This window comes from Eutrigla gurnardus (genome assembly GCF_963514095.1).
Source record: "Eutrigla gurnardus genome assembly, chromosome: 23".
Taxonomy (NCBI): domain Eukaryota; kingdom Metazoa; phylum Chordata; class Actinopteri; order Perciformes; family Triglidae; genus Eutrigla; species Eutrigla gurnardus.
Genome location: NC_139934.1, coordinates 10,696,963 through 10,718,360, shown reverse-complemented (window position 1 = coordinate 10,718,360; position 21,398 = coordinate 10,696,963). Strand labels below are relative to the sequence as shown.

At 42.6% G+C, this 21,398-nt stretch overlaps 1 protein-coding gene across 2 annotated transcripts in view; it reads right to left on the bottom strand.

The window, feature by feature from the left end:
* The window catches only part of arap2 (ArfGAP with RhoGAP domain, ankyrin repeat and PH domain 2), a 95,570-nt gene that overhangs the window by 56,315 nt on the left and 17,857 nt on the right, over window positions 1-21,398 (bottom strand). For both annotated transcript variants that reach the window (XM_084003645.1, XM_084003646.1), the window contains exons 9-10: window positions 14,403-14,596; window positions 7,788-7,894 (exon numbers count right to left, since the gene is read on the bottom strand). In XM_084003645.1, the coding sequence (XP_083859771.1) occupies window positions 7,788-7,894; window positions 14,403-14,596 (301 nt within the window). The remainder of the gene's footprint in view (window positions 1-7,787; window positions 7,895-14,402; window positions 14,597-21,398) is intronic.

The window sequence follows — 21,398 nt, the reverse complement described above, 5'->3', positions numbered from 1 at the left end:
CACCCCGAAGCCACAAAGGAGCAAAGGGAGGCAGGAGTCGGCGAGGTTCCTCAAGCCGCATCGCGTTAGATGTGAAGTGAAGGCCGGTCTCGGGTGAGGCCTTAAAATAAGCGACAGCTTTAAGGACAACAGGTGGTGAAAAATATAAAGAACCATGGAAAAAGAAAATAATAAGGACATTTGAGAGGTGGACTATAAGGGAAGTTACTGCTTTCCACCAATAGTCACAATTGTTGCTTTTCCTCTGACTATAGTTATATCTTAGATTCTTGCTACTGTTTTTCCCTAAAATGACAACGTTCAATCACATATATTGTTGAAATGTGTCAATCACTCTCACAACCGCGGGCTTCAGGCGTCCATCATCTCCTCCTCTGTCACACACAAGCGTCGCAGAGCTCTCGTTATTCTGGCTGCTGCCGTGTCATTATGTGGAAAGGAGCTACAATTAAGCAAAGAGTTCTCCACAGAATACGAGCGAGTCCAAAGTCTCTAGATATTGATTATTTAAGATGTCAGTTTGACATCATGGAAGGTACGCTTTGTTACCTGAGATGCTTAGCTTAGCATAAAGACTTCAAAATAGCTAAGTTTTCTATAGAGAACTAGAAAATGCATTTCCTGCGGAAATACGTGGAAATGCTTTAATGCTGAAGCAACACTGAAAAAAAAGCTGAATATTTGAAGAAAATATTAAAAAAGCTGAATATTTCAAGAGAATATTAAAAAAAGCTGAATATGTGCAAAAGTTTGAAAAAGCTGAATAGTTGAAGAGAATATTCAAAAAGCTGAATATGTGCAAAAGTTAGAAAAAGCTGAATAGCTGAAGAGAATATTAAAAAAGCTGAATATGTGCAAAAGTTTGAAAAAGCTGAATAGTTGAAGAGAATATTCAAAAAGCTGAATAGTTGAAGGGAATTTTGAAAAAGCTGAATAGTTGAAGAGAATATTCAAAAAGCTGAATAGTTGAAGAGAATTTTGAAAAAGCTGAACATGTGCAAAATTATGAAAAAAGCTAAATATTTGAAAATAATATTAAGAAAGCTTAATATCTGCAAATGTATGAAATAAGCTAAATAGCTGAACAAATATGAAAAACCTGAATATTTGAAAAGAATATGAAAGGCAAAAAAATGTTGAAGACATGTTGAAATGTCCATAAAGAGCTGAACATTTTAATATTTGAATGTTCTTTTTGTTTTTAGTATTAGTAGGGTACTAATAGAAGTAGTAGGAGTAGTATCAGTAGTAGTAGTAGTAGCAGTAATACTAGTATTATTAGTAAAAGTAGTATTAGTAGTAGCAGTAGTATTAGCAGTAGTACTAGTAATATTAGTACAAGTATTAGTATTATTAGTAGTAGTAGAAGTAGAAGTACTACTAGTACTAGTAATATTAGTACAAGTATTAGTAGTATTAGTAGTAGTAGAAGTAGAAGTACGAGTAGTAGTAGTCCTAGTACTACTACAAGTAGTGGAGGTAGTATCAGTAGTAAACTAGAAGTAGTACTAGTACAAGTACAAGTAGTGGACATGGTATCAGTAGTAGGCTAGTAGCAAAAGGAGTAGTAGTACGAGTAAAAGTTCAAGTAGTGGACGTAGTATCAGTAGTAGACGTAGTAGTAGTACTAGTACTACTACAAGTAGTGGAGGTAGTATCAGTAGTAGGCTAGTAGTAGTAGTAGTAGTACTATTACAAGTAGTGGACATAGTATCAGTAGTAGTACTAGTACAAGTTCAAGTAGTGGACGTAGTATCAGTAGTAGAAGAAGTAGTAGTAGTACTACTACAAGTAGTGGAGGAAGTATCAGTAGTAGGCTAGTAGTAGAAGTATTAGAAGTAGTATCAGTAGTAGGCTAGTAGAAGAAGTAGTAGTAGTAGTAGTAGTACTAGTACTACTACAAGTAGTGGAGGTAGTATCAGTAGTAGGCTAGTACAAGTAGTATTAGTAGTAGTACTATTACAAGTAGTGGACATAGTATCAGTAGTAGGCTAGTAGTAGTAGTACTAGTACAAGTACAAGTAGTGGACATGGTATCAGTAGTAGGCTAGTAGCAAAAGGAGTAGTAGTACGAGTAAAAGTTCAAGTAGTGGACGTAGTATCAGTAGTAGACGTAGTAGTAGTACTAGTACTACTACAAGTAGTGGAGGTAGTATCAGTAGTAGGCTAGTAGTAGTACTATTACAAGTAGTGGACATAGTATCAGTAGTAGTACTAGTACAAGTTCAAGTAGTGGACGTAGTATCAGTAGTAGAAGAAGTAGTAGTAGTAGTAGTACTACTACAAGTAGTGGAGGTAGTATCAGTAGTAGGCTAGTACTAGTAGTATTAGTAGTAGTACTATTACAAGTAGTGGACATAGTATCAGTAGTAGGCTAGTAGTAGTAGTACTAGTACAAGTACGAGCAGTGGACGTAGTATCAGTAGTAGGCTAGTAGTAGAAGTAGTAGTAGTAGTAGTAGTCAGACAGACAGAGAGTGAGACAGAGAGAGATAGACAGACTTGTGTATACATTTTAAAGTTTAAATGGAGTTTCTAGGTGAAAGTATGTTTGAGCAGACGATGTTTGACAAAAAAAACTACAAATCCCACTGACTGCTCCTGTCTGCCGCTCCCGTCTGCCAATCAGAGCACACCTGCTGTCACTTCTAAAGATCAAAGCCACAGAGATCAAAGCCATCTACGCGCCTGTGTAACTGTCTAGAGCCTGTCTCTATTCCTCCATTTCGGAGGGTCCGAACAAAAGCTTCTCACGCTCACACCGAAAGTTGTATTGCCAAAATTTTCGCACCGTTAGCGCCACAAGACTCTGCTGAAGACACTGATGACTTTTATTTTTTCCTAGTGTCAGAAATGTGGACGCTAGGGCGAGTTAGAAATGCTGTTCATATCAGGTTTCTTTGAAAATCTGCTTCTCAATTAACATTGGAGCGGATGAGGAGAAAAAAAGGACTTGGCCGCACTTAGAGGTTGCTAATTCAAATTCTGTAAATCTCACAGAGATTTTGAGCACATTGTGAGAGACAGGACAAGTTTGTCTACAAAATTGGAAAAGATCACGTGTGTAGAGTGAAAATTGTGGCCGGGAGGAGTTTGGAAAGGAAAAAAATCTGAAGTATGACGAGGAGCTCTCACACTCTAACGATGATGTCACGCACTCTAGCAGGCGCAATACACACCCATTGTAAACTCTGATCAGGTCTTAAAAAACCATCAAACATAAACTGTGATTATAGAAAAACTGTAAAAGATATCAAAACACTGAGTAATAGTGTTATAGTTCAAAGTCTTGTAGGTTGTTTAAAGTTTAAATGGAGTCTGTAGGTGGAAGTATGTGAAAGTATTCGGAGTTCAAAGAGGAGGATGTTCAAGAGGTTTTTAGGCTGATCTCCATAGGAATGCATTGAAAAAAAAATATGGAAAAGGCTGAATATTTTAAAAAGTATGAAAGGTAGAACAAAGTTTGAAAATCAGCACAAAAGAGCTGAAAAAGCTGAACATTTTCATAGTTCAATGGTTTTTGTAGCTGAAAGTATGCAGAAGTTAGAGACGACCAAAAAACGTACGGAAGAAGAATAATAATAAGAAAAAAAAAAATAATAAAGATTAGGATAACATAGGTTGGAAATGCTTTAAAGCATTTCCACCAATAAGGAATATAATTGAATGTAATGTGTTAAATAGCGAGCTTCCAGTCTTCATACTAAGCTTACTGTCTCCTGGCTGTACCTTTTCATATTTAACTCTGGATGAGAAAGAAAGTCAGTTCCCAAAATGTTAAAAAGCATATCTAACATGACCTTCATGGTCCAGCGTTTTAAGTTGCTCTAGTAACCCAAGGACCGTGTATCAGTCCCTACTCACAAAATTAAATTTTTCTTCTATAAAATGTAAAAATGATTCGGAAATGTTAGTGTGTGGCCACTTGAAGTTGTTCGAGATAATTCTCAGTTACAGTGAACATTATTCTGGAGTTTCAAAGTTAACTTCCACTGGTGCTCTTTATCCTTTTTTGCCATTTCAGGCATTAAATATAAAAGTGGTTTGTATTATTAAATAGACATTTTTCTGCTAATAAGTATACTTTAATATTAAAAGCAGTTAATCAGTACAAGTTGAGGAACAACAATATAACTTTAGTACGATTTTAATTACTAAGATTTAAGACAAATAATCTGTGTTACTAACAGGTTGCATTATGGGTAATGTAGGTCCCAGTGGTTTAGGAGAGTATCCCTTGTTAGAGACTAAAAATCTGTATCTCACACATTTTGACAATCTTTTTTCAATATCTCCTCATAGTCGCTTCACATAATGGAAGTGCAATTTATCCAATATGGCAAAAAAAAAATCCAATACTGGATACGATACCATTGTGTAGGATCTAAAGGTATTTATGAGCATACATTGAATATAATAATCATTACTATTACTTTCATGAGTGTATAATCACCTGAAACTGAGAATCATTGTGTATTCTTGTCATGTCGTGTTTCTACAGTAGCCAAGAACTCACAAACCAGACACTGGCTCTATTGAGAGGCTTTTTGAAATGTCTTGAAGGCCACCGTAGTTCTCCAACAACACTTGGAAATGGAGGGTTAAGCAATCAGCAACCTCTCCGCTAGATGCCACTCAATCTGACGCATTGCTCCTCTGAGGCTGATATCAGCTGATGGTTATATGCTAAAAAAGAAGAAAGTAGAGGTGGTTTGGGTTGAAAAGGGTACTTAAAAAACTTTGTAAAACACTTTTTTCTTTTTTTATGTTAGAGAAAGGTCATCGCAGGGAGTTACAGCAGGTCAGTTGTCCTGGGTCCGACCTTTAAATAATCTGCTGGGGGGGCTTTGGGGATCATCATCTTGGGAACAAGAAAGACACACCTGCTTGTGAACATAAATCCAAGATGGAATCTGCTACTAAAAGGGCTAATTGTATAGCTGCTGATATTAGCTTCAGCTTTACAGATAGGAGCGACCAGTAATTATTCCAGTGAACAAATTAGCATATAAGTATTGCTTTAAGATGGACAAAACTACCATTTAAAGGGTGTAATACACACACAGATACTGTACTTCTGGGTTTTCTGCTGTTGCCTTGATGCAACGGATTAAAGGAAAGGTGATGCGGCTCAAAGCTAAATTTGAAAAACTAAACAGCAACACGTCCTTCACATAAGCAATGCCCCTCACACTGCAAAGACATCGCTGTCGAGTCTTCATAAAGAAATATTTTCCAAGGTAAAAGTAAAATAAATGATTGTAAAGCTGGCAGTTCACAAAACACACAAACACAAAACAAACGAGACCGATGCGGCTTTCCCCCCAATATGCCCTTGAGCTAGGCATTTATCTGCAGCTTTACTTTAGTAGAGAGGCTTTCTGATCAAGAGCACAAAGTTTTTCCCTTTTCTTCAAAGTTGAGTGTCTTTGCCTGCTCAACCCTCTCTTCCTTATTGTCATTCTCTCGACTCCAAAAAAAAGTCTGCTTTTGTGTCTATCACAGCGGGCTTGAACGCTCCGTCCATTTAACGGCAGCAAAACAATAGAAAAGCCAAAGTGACTCTCCACAGCTTAAAGTGATTAGATGAGTTTCTCACTAATCCCCACCTTGAGCAGGTAGGAGAACGCTCCCAGGGCTACCAATCGATTGGACACACACACACACACACACACACACACTCAAACCCTTTCAGCAATCACCTCATCAAAACAATTCGGGAGACCTGAGCTCATTTTAATTCCACCTCTTTTTAGTTCCACACAAAATGGCAATTACGTCCAGCGTATTAACGAAGCTGCCAAACGATGGGACCATTAAAGGAGCTGACACAAACAGATCGATGGGACATACAACAGACAGGTAGAGGAACGGCGAGGGGAGAAGGAAAAAATCTTTACACGAGGAAAAAAAAGGAAGGAGAGGAAAAAAAAAAAGAAGAAGAAAATAGTGAACAAGTGTACACAAACAAGCAAACAAGCCGTGCTTTGTCCAGGCGGCTGTGGTTGTATTCTAAATGGGCCATTACGGCACAAACAAGCAGTGCACTCATTGATCGTAGGCCCTCAGGGACCGGAGTCACCTGAAAGGCTCGTTGCCCTACAGAAGCACAGATACCGGCATGGAGCCCCCAGGGGAGATTTCATTTTTTTTTTTTAAACTAATCGATAATAAGTCATCTTTGTACAGGACCCTTTTCTCATGTTGCGTTGTTTACAGCAATGACCAATAAGTCTGCGATGCGAGAGATTTGACAAGAGGACACAGGATGCGACTAAAAAACAGTCAATATGGACTTATGATAAGATTCTCTTTGTCTCATTAGAGCCAAGCCTGAACTTTGTGACACGCCAAGCTCATTACTTCCACAACAACGCAGAGAAAAACATATAGAGGGTAAAAATCCTATAAGTTGCTTTTAAATGACAATGTACCCGTCGTTATAAAGTTGCCTTTGAGATTTCCTGTTCACACTGACTTTGCAGGACTTTAGAAATCGACCAGAAGCCAAATTTTAAAAACTCCTTGTTTAGTCCTGTTGAATTGGACTCTGGTCCCTTTTCCACCTCGGTATAATTACTTTGGGCAACTCTGAAAGCAGCAATTGTACTCAGGCGTGGACCAAAACAACCTCAAGGCAACCTGACCTTGATTTTTTTTTTCCTTTACCAAGGTGTGAAACTGAAATTATGTGAGCTAAAAAGAGACCTGAAAAGGAAGCCAAGATGATCGCACAAAGACATTCCTACTATCACAAAACAATCTATTATTCGTGAATCAATGACTTGTATTTCCATAATCAATCAAAATTCAAAAGTCTAAACCAGCTGTTGTGCTTGTAGCCCTCATATCTACCTTGTTAGTTTCTATTTAAAAGCACCCACACAGTATTATCTGTCATCATAACATCAGGTGTGAATGATATTTTGCCCATGTGGGTCCATGTAGCTCGATGCCTCCAACTGTGCAGATTCATGGTTCCTTGAGACCGTCAAATCTCAACAATTACTCTTCTGTATCACATTATGAAACGAGTACTTGCCTCCTCCCTTGATCAGTTCTCCTGTTACCCACTTGAGCTTTTCTTTTATAGCAACATTGTTACCGTTAACGTTAAAATGCATAAAGCTTTCACATTTGCATAGTTTCACTGAAAAGCAGGACGTAAGAAGGCCGATAAGTGTTAAGGTTAGTTATTTTAAAGCCTTGAAAACATTCCGGTTTGAATTAATTCTCCAACTCCCCAGGTAAGAAGACAAAGTCTGGTTCTTTATAGAAAAAAAAGCCAATCTGATGAGACTACGCGGATATTCTTTCACAAGTAACTCTTATCGCATTATGAGATTCCTTCCATGTATGAGAGCAGATTACCCAGAATGCTTGTCCTCGCCCTCAGCTGTGAATATGGATGCTTTATGAGATATGATTACCGAGATTAAAATACAGTATAGCATGAGGCTTAGTTTATGTGAAGGGCATCTTAAACTGCATGGTTACAATGAGATGAGAACGCAAGGGAGGTTTGGAAAAGGAAGGAATGGCACCTCGCCGCTTCCTCCCGTCAGATTTGAAACAAAATGCGAAGTTGTGTCAACCCGTCAGTCTGAGGCAAGATTCCTTCACGGAACATTCATATTTTAGATGATGAAAAAGCTTCATGAAAGTATGTGTTCAGGTAAGATCAAACAGGAAGGGTGCACTTTTCTCTCCCTCTCGCTCCCACACACAGAAAAAAAAGATTTTTCTTGAGCTCTTCCTTGTAAGAGAAGGGGGCAAGTCCGTACATACCAGAAGTTCTTGAAGGGTGTGTTGATTTCAAAGCCCCGGCGGTCTACGTCTCGAATGTTGGCAGCAGTCAGTTCCACTTCAGCAACAGCCAGGCCTCCTTTATAGTCCTGGAAAACAGAGATAGAGATGCAAAAGTGTATTATTAACTCATTGTGAGTATTTTGGAAAATATGCTTATTTGCTGTTTTGCAGGGAAGATCAACGCTGCTAGTTTCTTGGCAGCAAATTGACGTTTTTTACATTTTGGTTTTGCACCAATTAAACAAACAAGATATAATGTGTTCCTGTAACTATAGAGACACCTTTGGACGGAGCCAGGTTAGCAGTTTCCCCTGTTTTCAGCCTTTATGCAGCCAACTGCTGGCTCCAGCTACATATTTGCCATGCAGACATAAAAGTGTTCCCCATATTCTCATCTAACTCCCGGCAGTAAAAGTGAATAAGAGTATTTCCCTAAAATGTTAAACTATTCCTTTTAAAAAGGTGCCAGTTAAGGTAAGTTTATTCCAGGTAACTAGGGGGAGACCCTGTGGCAGACCCGGCTCAGGGATCCCCAAGGAGGAGCTCAAGGATGTAGAGAAACTACATTTTCTCCCTGACTGCAAGTGGGAGAGAATATGAAAAGGCCTTAACTGAGCATTCCTCTTCATCTTTAACTCAAGGATTCAACGAGAACTTATTGTCAATAACCAGAACAAGGTCACACAGGGAAATGCAGTCGTAGCTCCACGAGAAAAACATGACAAAACAAAACAGTGGTGCGTTAAGTGCAGTGCTTTTTTCTTCTTTTTTTTATTGCAATAGAAGAAATCAACAAAACAATTCTCTGGATAACATGATATCTAGAGATTAAACTTTCACTTTAGTGAAATCAATGATGCTTGGCCATTAAAGCCTGGAGTAGTGGAGTAGTAGCCTTAAGTACTAGGTGGGTTAGCTTCTCTCCACTCAGATTTCGGTGGCATTCAGATTGTGTGGTCGGACGATGCCGTGGGCCGAGATTGTGATCCACTGCACTTTATCCAATCCCAACGCTTCGTTAATAAACAGGAAAAGTAATAAATTAAACCAAAAGGTAGCAAAAGGCAGAACCGCATGCAAATGTTCAAAATCAATCAAAAAACTATTCAAAACACTGCATCCCAAAAAGGCCCTGAAAACGTTAGGGTCCTTCATGCCACCATCTTAAGGCACTTTGTAGGCAAATTAGAGACCCGTCCTAATAAGGTGGGATCAACAGGTCGCCTCATTAGTCGAAACTTTCACGGGGCTTGAATGTCATTTGGTCTGATTAAAACCAGCAAACACCAAAGAAATCCTCAATCTGCGCTGCCTTGTGTCTGCTTTACTGCTGTGTGTTTTTAGGAAATGTCGCTGGACGAGGAGATATACGGGCGGGAGAAAATCGTTTGTGACAAGCCAAGTTTGGGATGTGTGTGTGTGTGTTGGAGAATCTGCAGTGTGTGTACCTGTGTGAAACAGCAAAGCTCTGCGAAAGGGAACATGCGCCTCATGGGAATCCAAAGCAACCCAATCGTTCAGCCTCAATGTTTTCCGGGGCCCATTTCAGAAATAGGGGTTAGATGCAGAGGCAAGGGTTTTTATAAACTCCACTGTAACTCTGCATGACTCCGCAGCCCGCCCTTCTCCACTTCACCCTCCACACTCACAGCAGTTTAAGACCATTTTCTTTAGCCTAAAGCTCTTAGATGAGACAGAAAAACAGACAGGAAGACAGAAGGAGGGCAGCGACGCCCACGCGCGTATATTCACATCAAAATAGAAAGGAAAAAAACATGCAGAATTACAATGCGGCGAAAACCCACAGACAATGCCAAAAAACGTGAGTCAAAAGACTTGGGAGAGGAAGACGGCGAGAACACAAAGGGAAGGGAAGGAGGGAGAAGGTATAAGTGGAAGGAGGTCTCGGTAATCCTCGCCGAGAGTGGGTGAGACGAGCGAGGGGGTCAGCTGAGCGGTTGGCGGGGAGAGACGGCGAGCGTGCGTGTTGAAAGAGGCAGAACAAAAAAACAGGAGCGCCGGCGAATTACAAAAAAAAAAAAAAAAAAAAAACGCCTGCCTTAGCGACGGAGCGCTAAACGCCACCATGCTGTGCCATTTATAAAAGCATGTGTGTTTTCGGCTGTTCCTCGACAACAAAACAATTTGCACTAATTACACCAAACAAAGGGGAGAAAATGAATAACACCGTTTTTCTTGATTGGGCGCTCACGGAGGAAGAGATCCATGTGTATTTATGTATCGCAGAATTCTCAAAGTAATCAGTGACAAACTTCCTGCGTGTCGTCAAATTGTGCAACACGTGGAGGAGGTCGCTGGAATACGTGCATGCCGACCTGATCTTCCGGTAGCATGCGAGTTGGTTCAATCGTGGCTAATGTTGTCAAAATCTTAATTTTGTCCATCATTAGCCCCAATTACTCCTACTTCAGACTCATTCAGGAGGACTGCGGTGAGAAAAAGAACTCAATTATACTTCACTCTCTGCACAGCGATATTGAGAACGGAGGGGAGCGGAATGGAAACGTAGCTGGTGTGGACATCCTGCGAGGCATTATGAGTAATTAAGGCCCCGCGAGCTCAGAAGACGGTGACATAAGTGATAGACGGAGGAAGAGAAAAGCGAGAGGAGCGGGAGAGCATCGGCGAGACAAGTGAATTCACTTTATGGCCAGGTCTAATTGAGCTAAAAGTTTTTGAAGTGAGGGCCTCGCGAGCCGCCGAAGCTTCTCTTTCCTATCAATTATAACGGCGTACAGTCATTGCTCTTTTAAATCCAGCGTGTTCCCAGGATTGAAGATGCATGACGCGATAATGAGGCGGTTTCCCGAAGCCTCGACTCAAAGCGCATCCCCGATAACCGTTCAGCTGGGCCCGGTATCTCTGCTGCACACGGCTGACGGGAAGAAGAAAAGGGTTTCCTTGTCTCACTGTATAATTGTTCTGTTTGGCGCCGGGAGGATGTATGGAGGGAGGAAGCGCGTCCGTGCTGTAGGTACTGAATGCATGGTGCAGGAGAGTGCGTGGCTGTGCTGAGAGGGCAAAGCAGTCACCTATACCTAATGACCCTCATCCCTCTCAGGCAGCCAATTAGAGCGCTGGGTGTTAGCGGCCATCCAGCCCTCGCCACTCGTTACCTACCCAATATGTGCCGTGGCCTCCTGCCCTCTCCAATTAATTCACCGGCGATGGAGGGAAGGAGGGATGGAGAGAGGAAGGGAAGGCATTAGAGGTAAAAATAACTCACCCAATTACAACAGCCGAGAGGTAGGTGGCAATAAAGGCGTTTATGTGGGGAGGGGGGGGGAGGACCCCCGAGGCGAAGGTCCACACGCATGCGTGGTTTTACGCACTTTTACTTCACGTACAATAATATAGTCGGCATTGCAATGAAAGATCCATCAAGTGAAGAAAACCGAACGGCCGCTAGGTGCAAAATCAACAGTGCTGATTCCCGGTCGTGCATCCGAAATACTTTCCAAAAAGTTGCCGAGTTGCTCCAAAAAGAAGGCAGACAAGTAAAGGCGACCTCGATTTCTATCTCCATGTCCACTCAACCGCTTAAGGTGCTCTAAAAGCGTCTCGCAGAGGGTTAGGTGCTTCTAAAAGAGCACAAACCCAATGGAGACAAAAGACTTGACTATTTTAAACATCAGACGGTGAAGCAGAAGTCAAGGAAGACGAAGAGCTATGGATGATGATAAAGGATTAAAAAATATCTATACAAACAAATAATACGGCTGAATATGGAGTGCGAATAGACAAATAGGAACATTTATTATTCAGTTCAGTATTTCTGGTTGAAAATAAAAAAATGTATTCTGAAAATATTTCGGAATCCGATGCATTAAAGTAAAAATAATTTCCACGCTGCTGCCGGTACAAGTCAAGCTGGCCTGTCAGTCATTTGGTCGAACTCTGCATATTAAACACGGATAAAAAAAGTCCGGCTGATAAAAAGTGTGAGTCCGGCTGCTGCTTCGGTGCGAGTCGAGCTGATTTGGAGTAGATTTAGCAAAACGAAAAAAAAAAGTTTCTAGTCCCAGATGAGTCAATTTGGCAGCAACCTGGCTGGAGCTTAGCATGAATCACAAGCTTGTTAGGATACAATATTGTAAATGTGATTCAATATTGAATGCATTGATCGATATGTTTTAGCCATGCTAGCGATGTGGTTTTAGGGGCTGTGTCAATCAGACTTTGTGTGCAGACCTTAAAGGCCACCAGAGGATGAATCCACCTGAATCCAGTGATTCCAGAACTTTGCTGGTTTTACTAGTTGGATGTAAGACAAGCTGTTCCCATTAGCCTCTACTGTACCACACGGAGCTGCAGCCTCTCAGTCTCCAGCACACAGATAGAAACCAGCTAATGAAGATAGCGGAGCATTAAGCAGCTAAAGAGATGGATTTTCTTTTCCTCTGGAGTTGCTGATTATCTTTCAGTTGTATCAGGTACTCCAAAAAGAAACGGAGCTCATTACGCGAGGAAGGCCTTGGTGGGATGAGACCCGCTCTCGTGTCGCAAATTCGACAAAAAAGGCATCGCGGTCTCGGGATGACGTTAATTGTTACAAAGAAGATCTCGAGAAAGAAGCAAATGAGAAAGAGATTTAATTAAAGCGGAGATTAATTAAATCCTCCGTCTCTCTGTTATTGTATACTCGGAATACCTTTCCCAGCGGAGAGAAACTTCCGCTAAGTGAACGGAAAGGCGAGAGATATCTGGCGAGCTTCTTTTTTTTTCAAACGAGAAGGAGGCTGACAACAAGAAATATGATCACCTGACGATCAATCGCTCCTTCAGCCAGCGACACCAGAAAAACACTGGTGACGCATGATAAGACATGAAACAAGCGGTCTGCCTATGCAGCCCATGGCATGGAGATGGCTCTGAGGGTAAACATGTGTGTTACCTTGGTGTTCAAATGACCTTAAACACAGCTTCATCACGGGGCTTACGGCCCGTGAGAAACGGGGCAAGGGGTGGAGGAGGAGGAGCTGGGAGGATGATGTTTCCAATAGCTCGTTCATCATGTTAGATTAAATACTCCACTCCACTGAACTCGAACGGGGCAACGGTCTACCTCCCTTCCCCGCGCTCTCGCTCTCCATCACTCTCGCCGTTCCCTCACAAGCCGCCGCCGCCGCCGCTCGTTCCTCACTCACTCGCGACCTCTGCACCCTCCGCCCTTTCCACTTCATCTTTCCACTTCTACTATCTCTCCGTTCCTGTCTCTTATTCGCTCGTCTTTCACCCGTCGCATCCCCTCCACCCTCTCTCTCGCTCCGCGCCGCCTTCATGCCGGGGATTTAGCTCGTAAAACTGAAATAACACAATTAATTTGTCCTCTCTCTGATTCCCCCCTTTCACTCCGTTCCTCCCGCTGTCTCAGATCAAGGAAGTGGAAATGTGCTGACATGGAGCGATACCCAAAAGAGAATTCTAACAAAGATGTTTGTTCACACTAATGAGGAAAATAATGAAAGGCAAACAACAAAACTACAAGACGGAGCAAAACGAAATGAGAGCCAAGGAGGAATGGAGATGAGTGGTGAACGCGTGCAGCATTATCAAATATGTGTGAGGCCCTTTAAGAAATAGTATCACTGCGCGTGAGATAGCTTCCCATCTCAGATAGGATATTTGGCTGCCGGGACGGGAGTCTGTGTGCGTGAGCAGGGAGTATCGGGGCTTAATTGGACTTACATCAAATAAGAAAGACTCAAGAGAAACTATGAGTAAGTGAAAACTCGTCTCTTCTTTACTCTGTAGTTAAGAGTAGAGGTAAGTTTTAAAAAAGCAGCGGATTAGTCCATCAGAATGTTTTATAAGTACTAAAGCAAGTACAAAAATCATAAGTAAGTTCTCCTCTGACCTTTGGTCAGGGGTCAACAAGAGGCTCCACAATCCTACGTGGTGTAACAGACCATAGTTGATCCATCCAGATCCCCCTCTCATGGTTTGGACCGCATGTGAACCACATTTTTATGACACATCAGTGTTGTTAAGATTTTCAGTCAAAAAATATGAGATCACGAGATCGGCATTAATGCTTTCTAGTCACCATCATCAAGATGTGCTCATGTTAGCTCATAATTTGAGTTTTGGCAACAAACAATTACTTGTAGAAGAGAGGATTAGAGAGGAATACAAGCGCTAAGCAGCTTATAATACATCATTATAAACTACTAATGCAGAGACCTATCAGTAAAATCAATATCAGTATTTATTTTAAATCAACTTTAGACTATAGATCAGTATAGGAAAGTAAAGGAAATTAAAAAAAAATACTCTGAAGCCTTGTTTACCAGTCGTTAAGAGATTATATTTCCCGGTTATAAATGTAATAAATATTGTAACTATTTGAATTGCTTCAATAAAGTAATGTTAAATAACATTTTTTGCTCGTTAGCTGCTCTAGCATGAGCTTGCCCCCACTACATCTCAGGACCCTGAGAAGTACATGCGTATTTACTTCTTGCATTACGCATTCATGAGGGTCTCCATCTCCTCTCCCCGATTATTATCTTCCCTCCTCAAACAGGAAGCTGTCATCCTGTAGAGAGGAAGTCCCGGCGGTGCTGCAAGTACCTGTTCTGTTTTGCAGAGCCTGACTTTACTCCCCGTCAGGGACACCAGCACTCTGCCTTTGTAACCGCGGAGCTCCAGCAAGCCTCGCTTGTTTGTGGAGGAGGGGCGGGGGAGGCTGTCGGAGCGCTTCTGGGAGCCGCAGGCGGGCGGGCGCGTGGCCGTCTGAAGAGTTTCCATCCACTCCTGGCGCTCCCCTGTGGACACGTGCATGGGAGGGAGACAGAAACAGAGACAAGTGTTGCAAGTGTGAGAGACTGATGAGAAATCAAGGAAAACAGTGATATGGGCCTCTTAAAGACTTCATTTTGTGTTAAGTCATGGTTATTGCATCCTTTCAGTGAGTTACACTTGGCTGCTAACGTCACACCAACACCAAAAGATTCCAATCTAAAAGAAAAGGAATTGTACCACAGGATGGACTACGAGTGGTGAATATAAAGCTAGCTCCTGGAAGAAAAAAAAGCATCTCCTGCAAAGCTGCAAAGTCTTGCACTCGAGATATAGATAGCCGTTACTCTGGAGCCCTGAGCGAGATGTGGACCGGAGTAATTTCAGTCAAACACACCGCCTAATTAAAATATCTCATTAAAAAAAATACAGCTTTTAATGAAACGCTGCCGCGGTCCTGTGAATCCACACGTGTGTGTCAAACTGGAAAATAACTGTGCAAAGTCACAGAAAGGTGCGAATACGTTGTGAAGGAATACGACTTCAAACTTTCCTGCGGTGAAAATTAATGTCTGACTTCTCACCAGTTGGTGAAGCGTGAGAAGGACATTGCAGGGTAGACATAGTCAGTCCTAGTCTTATATGTATAACGATTTTTTTTTACATAACCCTGTTTTTCTTCCAAAAATGTTAATATGTTCAAAAATACACATTAAGAACCTATCATAAGAGGAAGACCTCTGGTTTATAGGACCCATAAGTTAGTTACAGTTACTAGTTACAGTTGCTAAGATACGATTGGATAATCTCCGTTTGGCGAAAGGTTCTGTAGCAGGCACTTTACATGTTCAGTGTCTTCAGAAACGATTTGTCCTTGAACACAACACTGAATCCCTCACTTATAGTTTGCCTGGATTACCTCCCAGCCAAACGGCTCGAGCACAGAGCGGCGTTTGGTGTTGCGTCCAGGGTTTACATTCAACGCCGCACACTCAAAAATGCCTCTCAGATTTCTTCCTCTGCTCTTGTCAAAACTTTTTCCAGAAACGGACATAAAAAGAAGACATGAAGCCGACGCGGCGAAGCCCAGTCCCCCACCGCCCAAGACATTGTGCTATCAAAGCGAAGCGAAGTGGGAACACAACAGCTACTAAAAGGATTGTAAACAAGCGCGCACACATTAAACACATCAGAAAGCAGCTCCCGCTGTGGCAACAGAAAAGGACAGGAAGTGATATGAAATCTAAGTGGTTGGATGGACCAAAATATAAAGCAACAAGGCGGCCTTTTTAAAAAACTGTGTGACTCTAACCTCACTAACATCAGCTCATTCTATCATCCATTAATGGGCTTTTTATGGGCCAGGTCTTTGCCAAAAAAAGAAGAGGAAAAACCACCGACACACAAATCATGTCACCAAAATCAATTGTGCTATTAGCTATGTAGGCTAAGGAAGCATGAGGAAATGTTGGTAGGAAGTTAACAAATTATACCGCAGACGCATGCCAATTCAAGAATGGAAAGAAAAATTGTTTTTATTGCTTTTATTGATCGCCACATATGAAAAAAAATCTGTCTATTCACTTTTGTTCCCACAGCTCATCTAGTGAACAAAAAAAAGGGCCGACGCTGGAACTCGGTTTCTACCTCCAAGCGTCCGAGAGGAAACGGTGATCCAAAAAAAACACCACGTACTGGAATGGGGAAGAGGAGATTAACTGGACGTCTCATACCTACATGAAAATTAATGTACACACATCTGCTGCTAAGTAGTTAATCTATTCATATTTTGCACACTTCCCTCAATTATGGCTGATCACCTTTGTCTTGGACTTCCTAAATAACTGCAGGTAAACACGCACTCCGTCTCCTGCTTCCTGCAGCTATCGACTATTTTAGCAGCATGTTCTACCGAGTATTCCATTGATCAATTTTATAATAAATAAAAACTCATATACTGCCACCACAGCACAATCCTGACACTGGGAGTACATGCACATGCACAAAATTAAAACCAAAATACAGTGAAAGGAAACCCAAAGGGGGGTAAGTTTAACTGTTTTTCCAGTTTTTTAAGTGTCATTAGGTCTTAAAATATCAGCAGCAGATGCTTGTGATTGTACGTGAGTTTTCCTCTAAAGCATCTCCTGCAACTGTGGGAAAACATCAAGGAACGAGTGACTAAACCAAGAGTTTTTACAGCCAGAAACGTGGCTTCATAATGTGTTGCAAGCGGGGAAAACTCTTGTATAATGGTAGTTGATTGTGGTGACCCCCCCTGACCCTTTCAGGTCGCTTACAGGTATGCAAGATGACTGTTTTCCCCTGCTTCTGGTAATGCCATTATCTCTCTATTTGGGTCTGTTTGGATCGACTGCGTGTTGGATCCGGTCCAGATATCCTCAGATCTATCTTGGATCAGGCTTCAGTGTCCTCGGGTGACTTTTTTATTTTATTTTGAAGATTCACTTAAGCAGGCGCTTGGATAGGTTTTCAACGGGTCACTTAGGGTGAAAACTCCATCAAAGCCCTTAATGAGAAGCTTCCCCGACTAGTCATGAATGCACAAATATCAGATATTGAAATATTTAATATCCTAATGTGTCATTATAATTGAGCATGCGTGTGCCTTTATTAATTGAAGAGAAGCGATCTTTTTGTTTGACTGAGATTCCCCTCAGAGTGACCTGCCGGTGTGTCCTTGAAACACCCTCCTCCTGCAGAAGGGGGGGGCACACTCGGAGACTTGTCAATCATTTTGTGGCCACAGTCAGCCTCGCGTTGCCCTAAATTGACCTTAATTATCTTCTTCGCCGTGCGACCTTCCGACCCCAGTGCACATGTGCCCGGTCTTTGAGGTCGCGCTTCGAAAACAGCGCTCACGTTTGAAGAAAAGTTTCTCCGGCTCCCTAGACACACTGACCTCCTCAGCTCCCAAATACTGGATCCACTGCCTGGTTCCGAGCTCACCTCTGGTTTTGGCCGCCCCTCCCCAGATTCTTATGAATTTACAAAGAGGCGGCATCAATAATGAATGTCCTGCTCAATTATTGACCGCTCTTTACATCACTAGGCTTTAGTGTTCCGTTCCCACCCTTGCTTTTCTGAGTTCCATTACCTGTCCTGCGCTCACTTATTTGCCTGTTCATTTATTCAGGGCCTTCCTCTCTCCCTTAGCTCGCCTCCTCGCCCTCGCTGTCAATCTGAGAGGGAGCCGGAGCGGAGGGGGAGGAGGTGGGAGGGCTGAGAGAAGCCGAGGATGGAGACGGTGGCCTGACTGTACGTCTGAACACGCGTGCGTCCAACGACCACATGTTTTTGTTTGTTTGCGCACACAGTCTCGCACATTAACCCCCGCCTGCCAAAATAATTTTCGCCCACAGTGTGCAAACATGCACTCACCTGTGTCCGCATGCATATTAGAAGAGTGCACTGCAAGCAAACAGCCGCATCAAGCTTTTTTTAGGAGGGGGGGGGTGATGTGTATGTATAGCCCTGTATTTGAAAGACTATTCCACTCTACACGGAGAGAGAGAGACGAAGAGAGGCAGATAATCCTCATTGAAAGTGGATGAGATGAGAGCCGGGGTCCACTTAGCGCTCAGCAGAGATCTTAGAAGCCTCCCACGCAGCCTCCATCAACAGGAAGGGAAAAAAAAGGAGAAACAAAAGCAGAGGGATTGAGATTGTCTTTGTTTTCTGTCATTTCACTCCTCTCACCCCAACATGGATGCAGAACACAGAATTAAATGCGTGCATTACTCTCCAATGTCACAGAACATGAGGAGTCTTACTTGAGACTGGCCCACATGGACAATTTATTCAGCCAATGGGGAAACAGAAATCCCAAAAAACGCTGCATCTTTCAGATGAACAGTTCAGAATAAAAATTCATGGGACTCTCATAAGAAATGTGCACATTTTGAGGCCTCGAAAATAGCATTATCAGTCAGTTTTCGATTAATTTTGCATGCTCCCGACACCTATTATCCCATAACTTTGGGTGATAACTGGGTAGCAAAATGTGAAATCAGACAAAAAGTGAAACATGTGCTGCATTATTACAAGTTTCCTCCCACTCCACATCCTCCTGAGTTTATATTCCTGCCATCATTCTCTCTCTCTCTCTCTCTGGCCTGTTCCCAACCATTTTTGTTGTTATCCCTACTTAGTCTCTACATCTCTCTCTTACCCTCTTCCCTGTCATCTCAAACAAAACTAACATGCGTTGGGAGCAGGCTTCGTGGAAGGGCATTTGCCAAAGCATCAGAATACAAATCATCGACATCTCTTTACACCATAAATCCCATCTTCTCTCTTGTAGCACATTTGTCTGCATCCCCTCTCAAACCCTCCCTCCTTGTCCTGACTGTTTCCCATCACTCCACCACGTCTCTTCCTGCCAAACTCTCCTTTCCTCTCGCTTTCTTCTCCCCTACCGCTGCCACTGCTCTCCACATCACTCCCCCTCTTTTCCTTCTCTCTCCTCCTCTCCCGGCCTGCTTCCCTTCCTCCTTCCATCTCTCCTATATCTCAAGCTGACAGTACCTGAGGGAAGAGGCCACCTGCGGACCAAGTGGAGAGTCAGCCGACAGCTGTGTGCACACTCTCTCCGGTGGCCTTCAATTATTCACTCACTTCTCCCTCCTCCTTTTCTCCCTCTCTCTCTCTCCATCTTCACTCTGCCCTTTTCATCTCTCCCTGTCTCTGCTTTTACCTCGCTGTTGCTCCTCCACGCCGAGATTGCATCCATTCCCGTTATTCCCTCATTTAATCGCCTCCTTCCCCTTGTTTCCCCTATCCTCCTCTTCTTCTTCTTCTTCTTCTCTCCCCCCCTGGATGCCTTTAAACTCCTCTGACCGTCACCGCACCATTTTCTCAGCCAGCAGCTCCACACCTCCACTTCACTAACACAGTCCTCCTCTCTCCCTCTGTCTCCCCACGTCTCCCTCTTTCTCCTGTGTTTCCCCCAAAGATTGATGACTCTCCGCCACAAGGCGAGTGGGCCTGTTTAAAGATGCATGAGGTGATGAGGCCAAGTTTTATCCTCCTCTTCTCTCTCCATCTTCTCTTCCCCTCTCCGCCCTATCTTCTGACTGCTGCAGCCACCTCTTCCCACAGTCCCCATGCGGTCCACGGCCACCTCCGAATCGGACAACCCTCCCCCCCATCCCACGAGCTTGTCAGGACAACCGAGTGTGACGTATGACGATCAGCTATCTGACAGGGTGATAAATGACGCTGCTGACGACCCGCGAGTCATAAATGGACAAAAAGGCCTGGCAGATATCGATATGATGCTGCACTGGATCGCCAGGGTGAGGAGGGAGAATCGCTGCTGCCCAGTGTGGTGAATATAAAGACGGGGAAAGTTGGCTTTTTGTTGTTTTGTTTTTTAATAAACCGGAGGTGATGAAAAAAGGTATAAATCTGAGATCCAACACATTACACAATAGGTTTTAGGTAAAGTTGATAGCTCCACAAAACTATGAACTCCTCATTCTGGTGCATTTTATACAAATGCACAATGTGTCAATAGAGTCCAAGGTTTTCAGAGGTCAACCAACAGTCCACTGCTGACTGGAATGGTGGTGCAAGCGGTCAATACTTGGTTATAAAAATAAAGGCAAGAGTAAATAATGATTATCTTAAAGGTGAATTGATTGATTTTTTTTTTTTGGCTGTTGGGCAGTGAAAGAGCTATTATAAAACACTGTGTTTTATGGTGACTGTGTAGGCAGAAAGCAAGTTATATTTACAAATCCAGCACACAGCAACATTCATTTAGTATTGTTTCCAGCCATCAGACTTTTAGCTCTGATTTGTTCTCTACCAACTCCTGGGAACACATCTGGTCATTGAAGCAGCCAAGTATACTCCATAGTGTTCAAAAAGCAAAATGGAGTATCTATTTGCATATAGGCGCGAGCAGTAAAATGGCAAAAGCTTTAAGAGGAAAAGGAGGAATAAAGGAGGGGGAAAGTTTTATTAAGGAGTAGGTTGTGTTGGATGACTGAGTACTCTCACCCAGGAGACCAGGGTTTGAGTCCTTTGAGAATCGTATTATGATCTTCACTTTTAAGTCAAAGTTAGGTTCAGGCAATAAAAAGCCTCCATGCACAGATGTAATTACTGGTGTGTACACATGTCGGGTGCAAATAGCATTGTTGGCTATACACCTGTGTGCTTGTTTCTGCCATGCTATGTACACTGACTATTGACTATTCCACCAGCTACAAATAGTGCTGTTGGCGTCTTACACCTGGGTGCAAATAGCAGCTGGCAAGAAACAATAGTCCTGCAGCGAGGTGGAGAAAGTAACCACTAGAGGTCAACAAAAACAAGCTTTCCAGCTGCTGTTAAGTTGAGCTGGTGCATTAGAATAACTCTGCTTTAGAATAAATCATTTCTTACTGAGCATTGACCATTAAATATTCACTTGAACTTCTCAAGTGCAATAAGCAGATGCTCAATATTACTGATGAGTATGTAAAATATCGATCATTCTATCGTCAATATGTCAACATATGGTCTCAACGAAAGATCTTGCAGTTCCACCGCGTTCTCCGATATTCACACTGTACCACGCGACGAGTCAAAGGTTCATTCGAAAGTCAACTCCTTCCATCTCACTCATCCTCGCATATCGAAAGGGCGGCCACCACGTGACTCCCACGTGACCCCCGGCCGAGCAAATTTGACCCGAGCCGGCTAATAGACCGCCATGAGGCGGGAGGTAAGGAGCGGAAAGCGTCTCTTTCCCTTCTCATTAAGGCCGACACAGACAAAGCTTCCAGCTGGAGGACGATAAGCAGAGACAACTCTTAC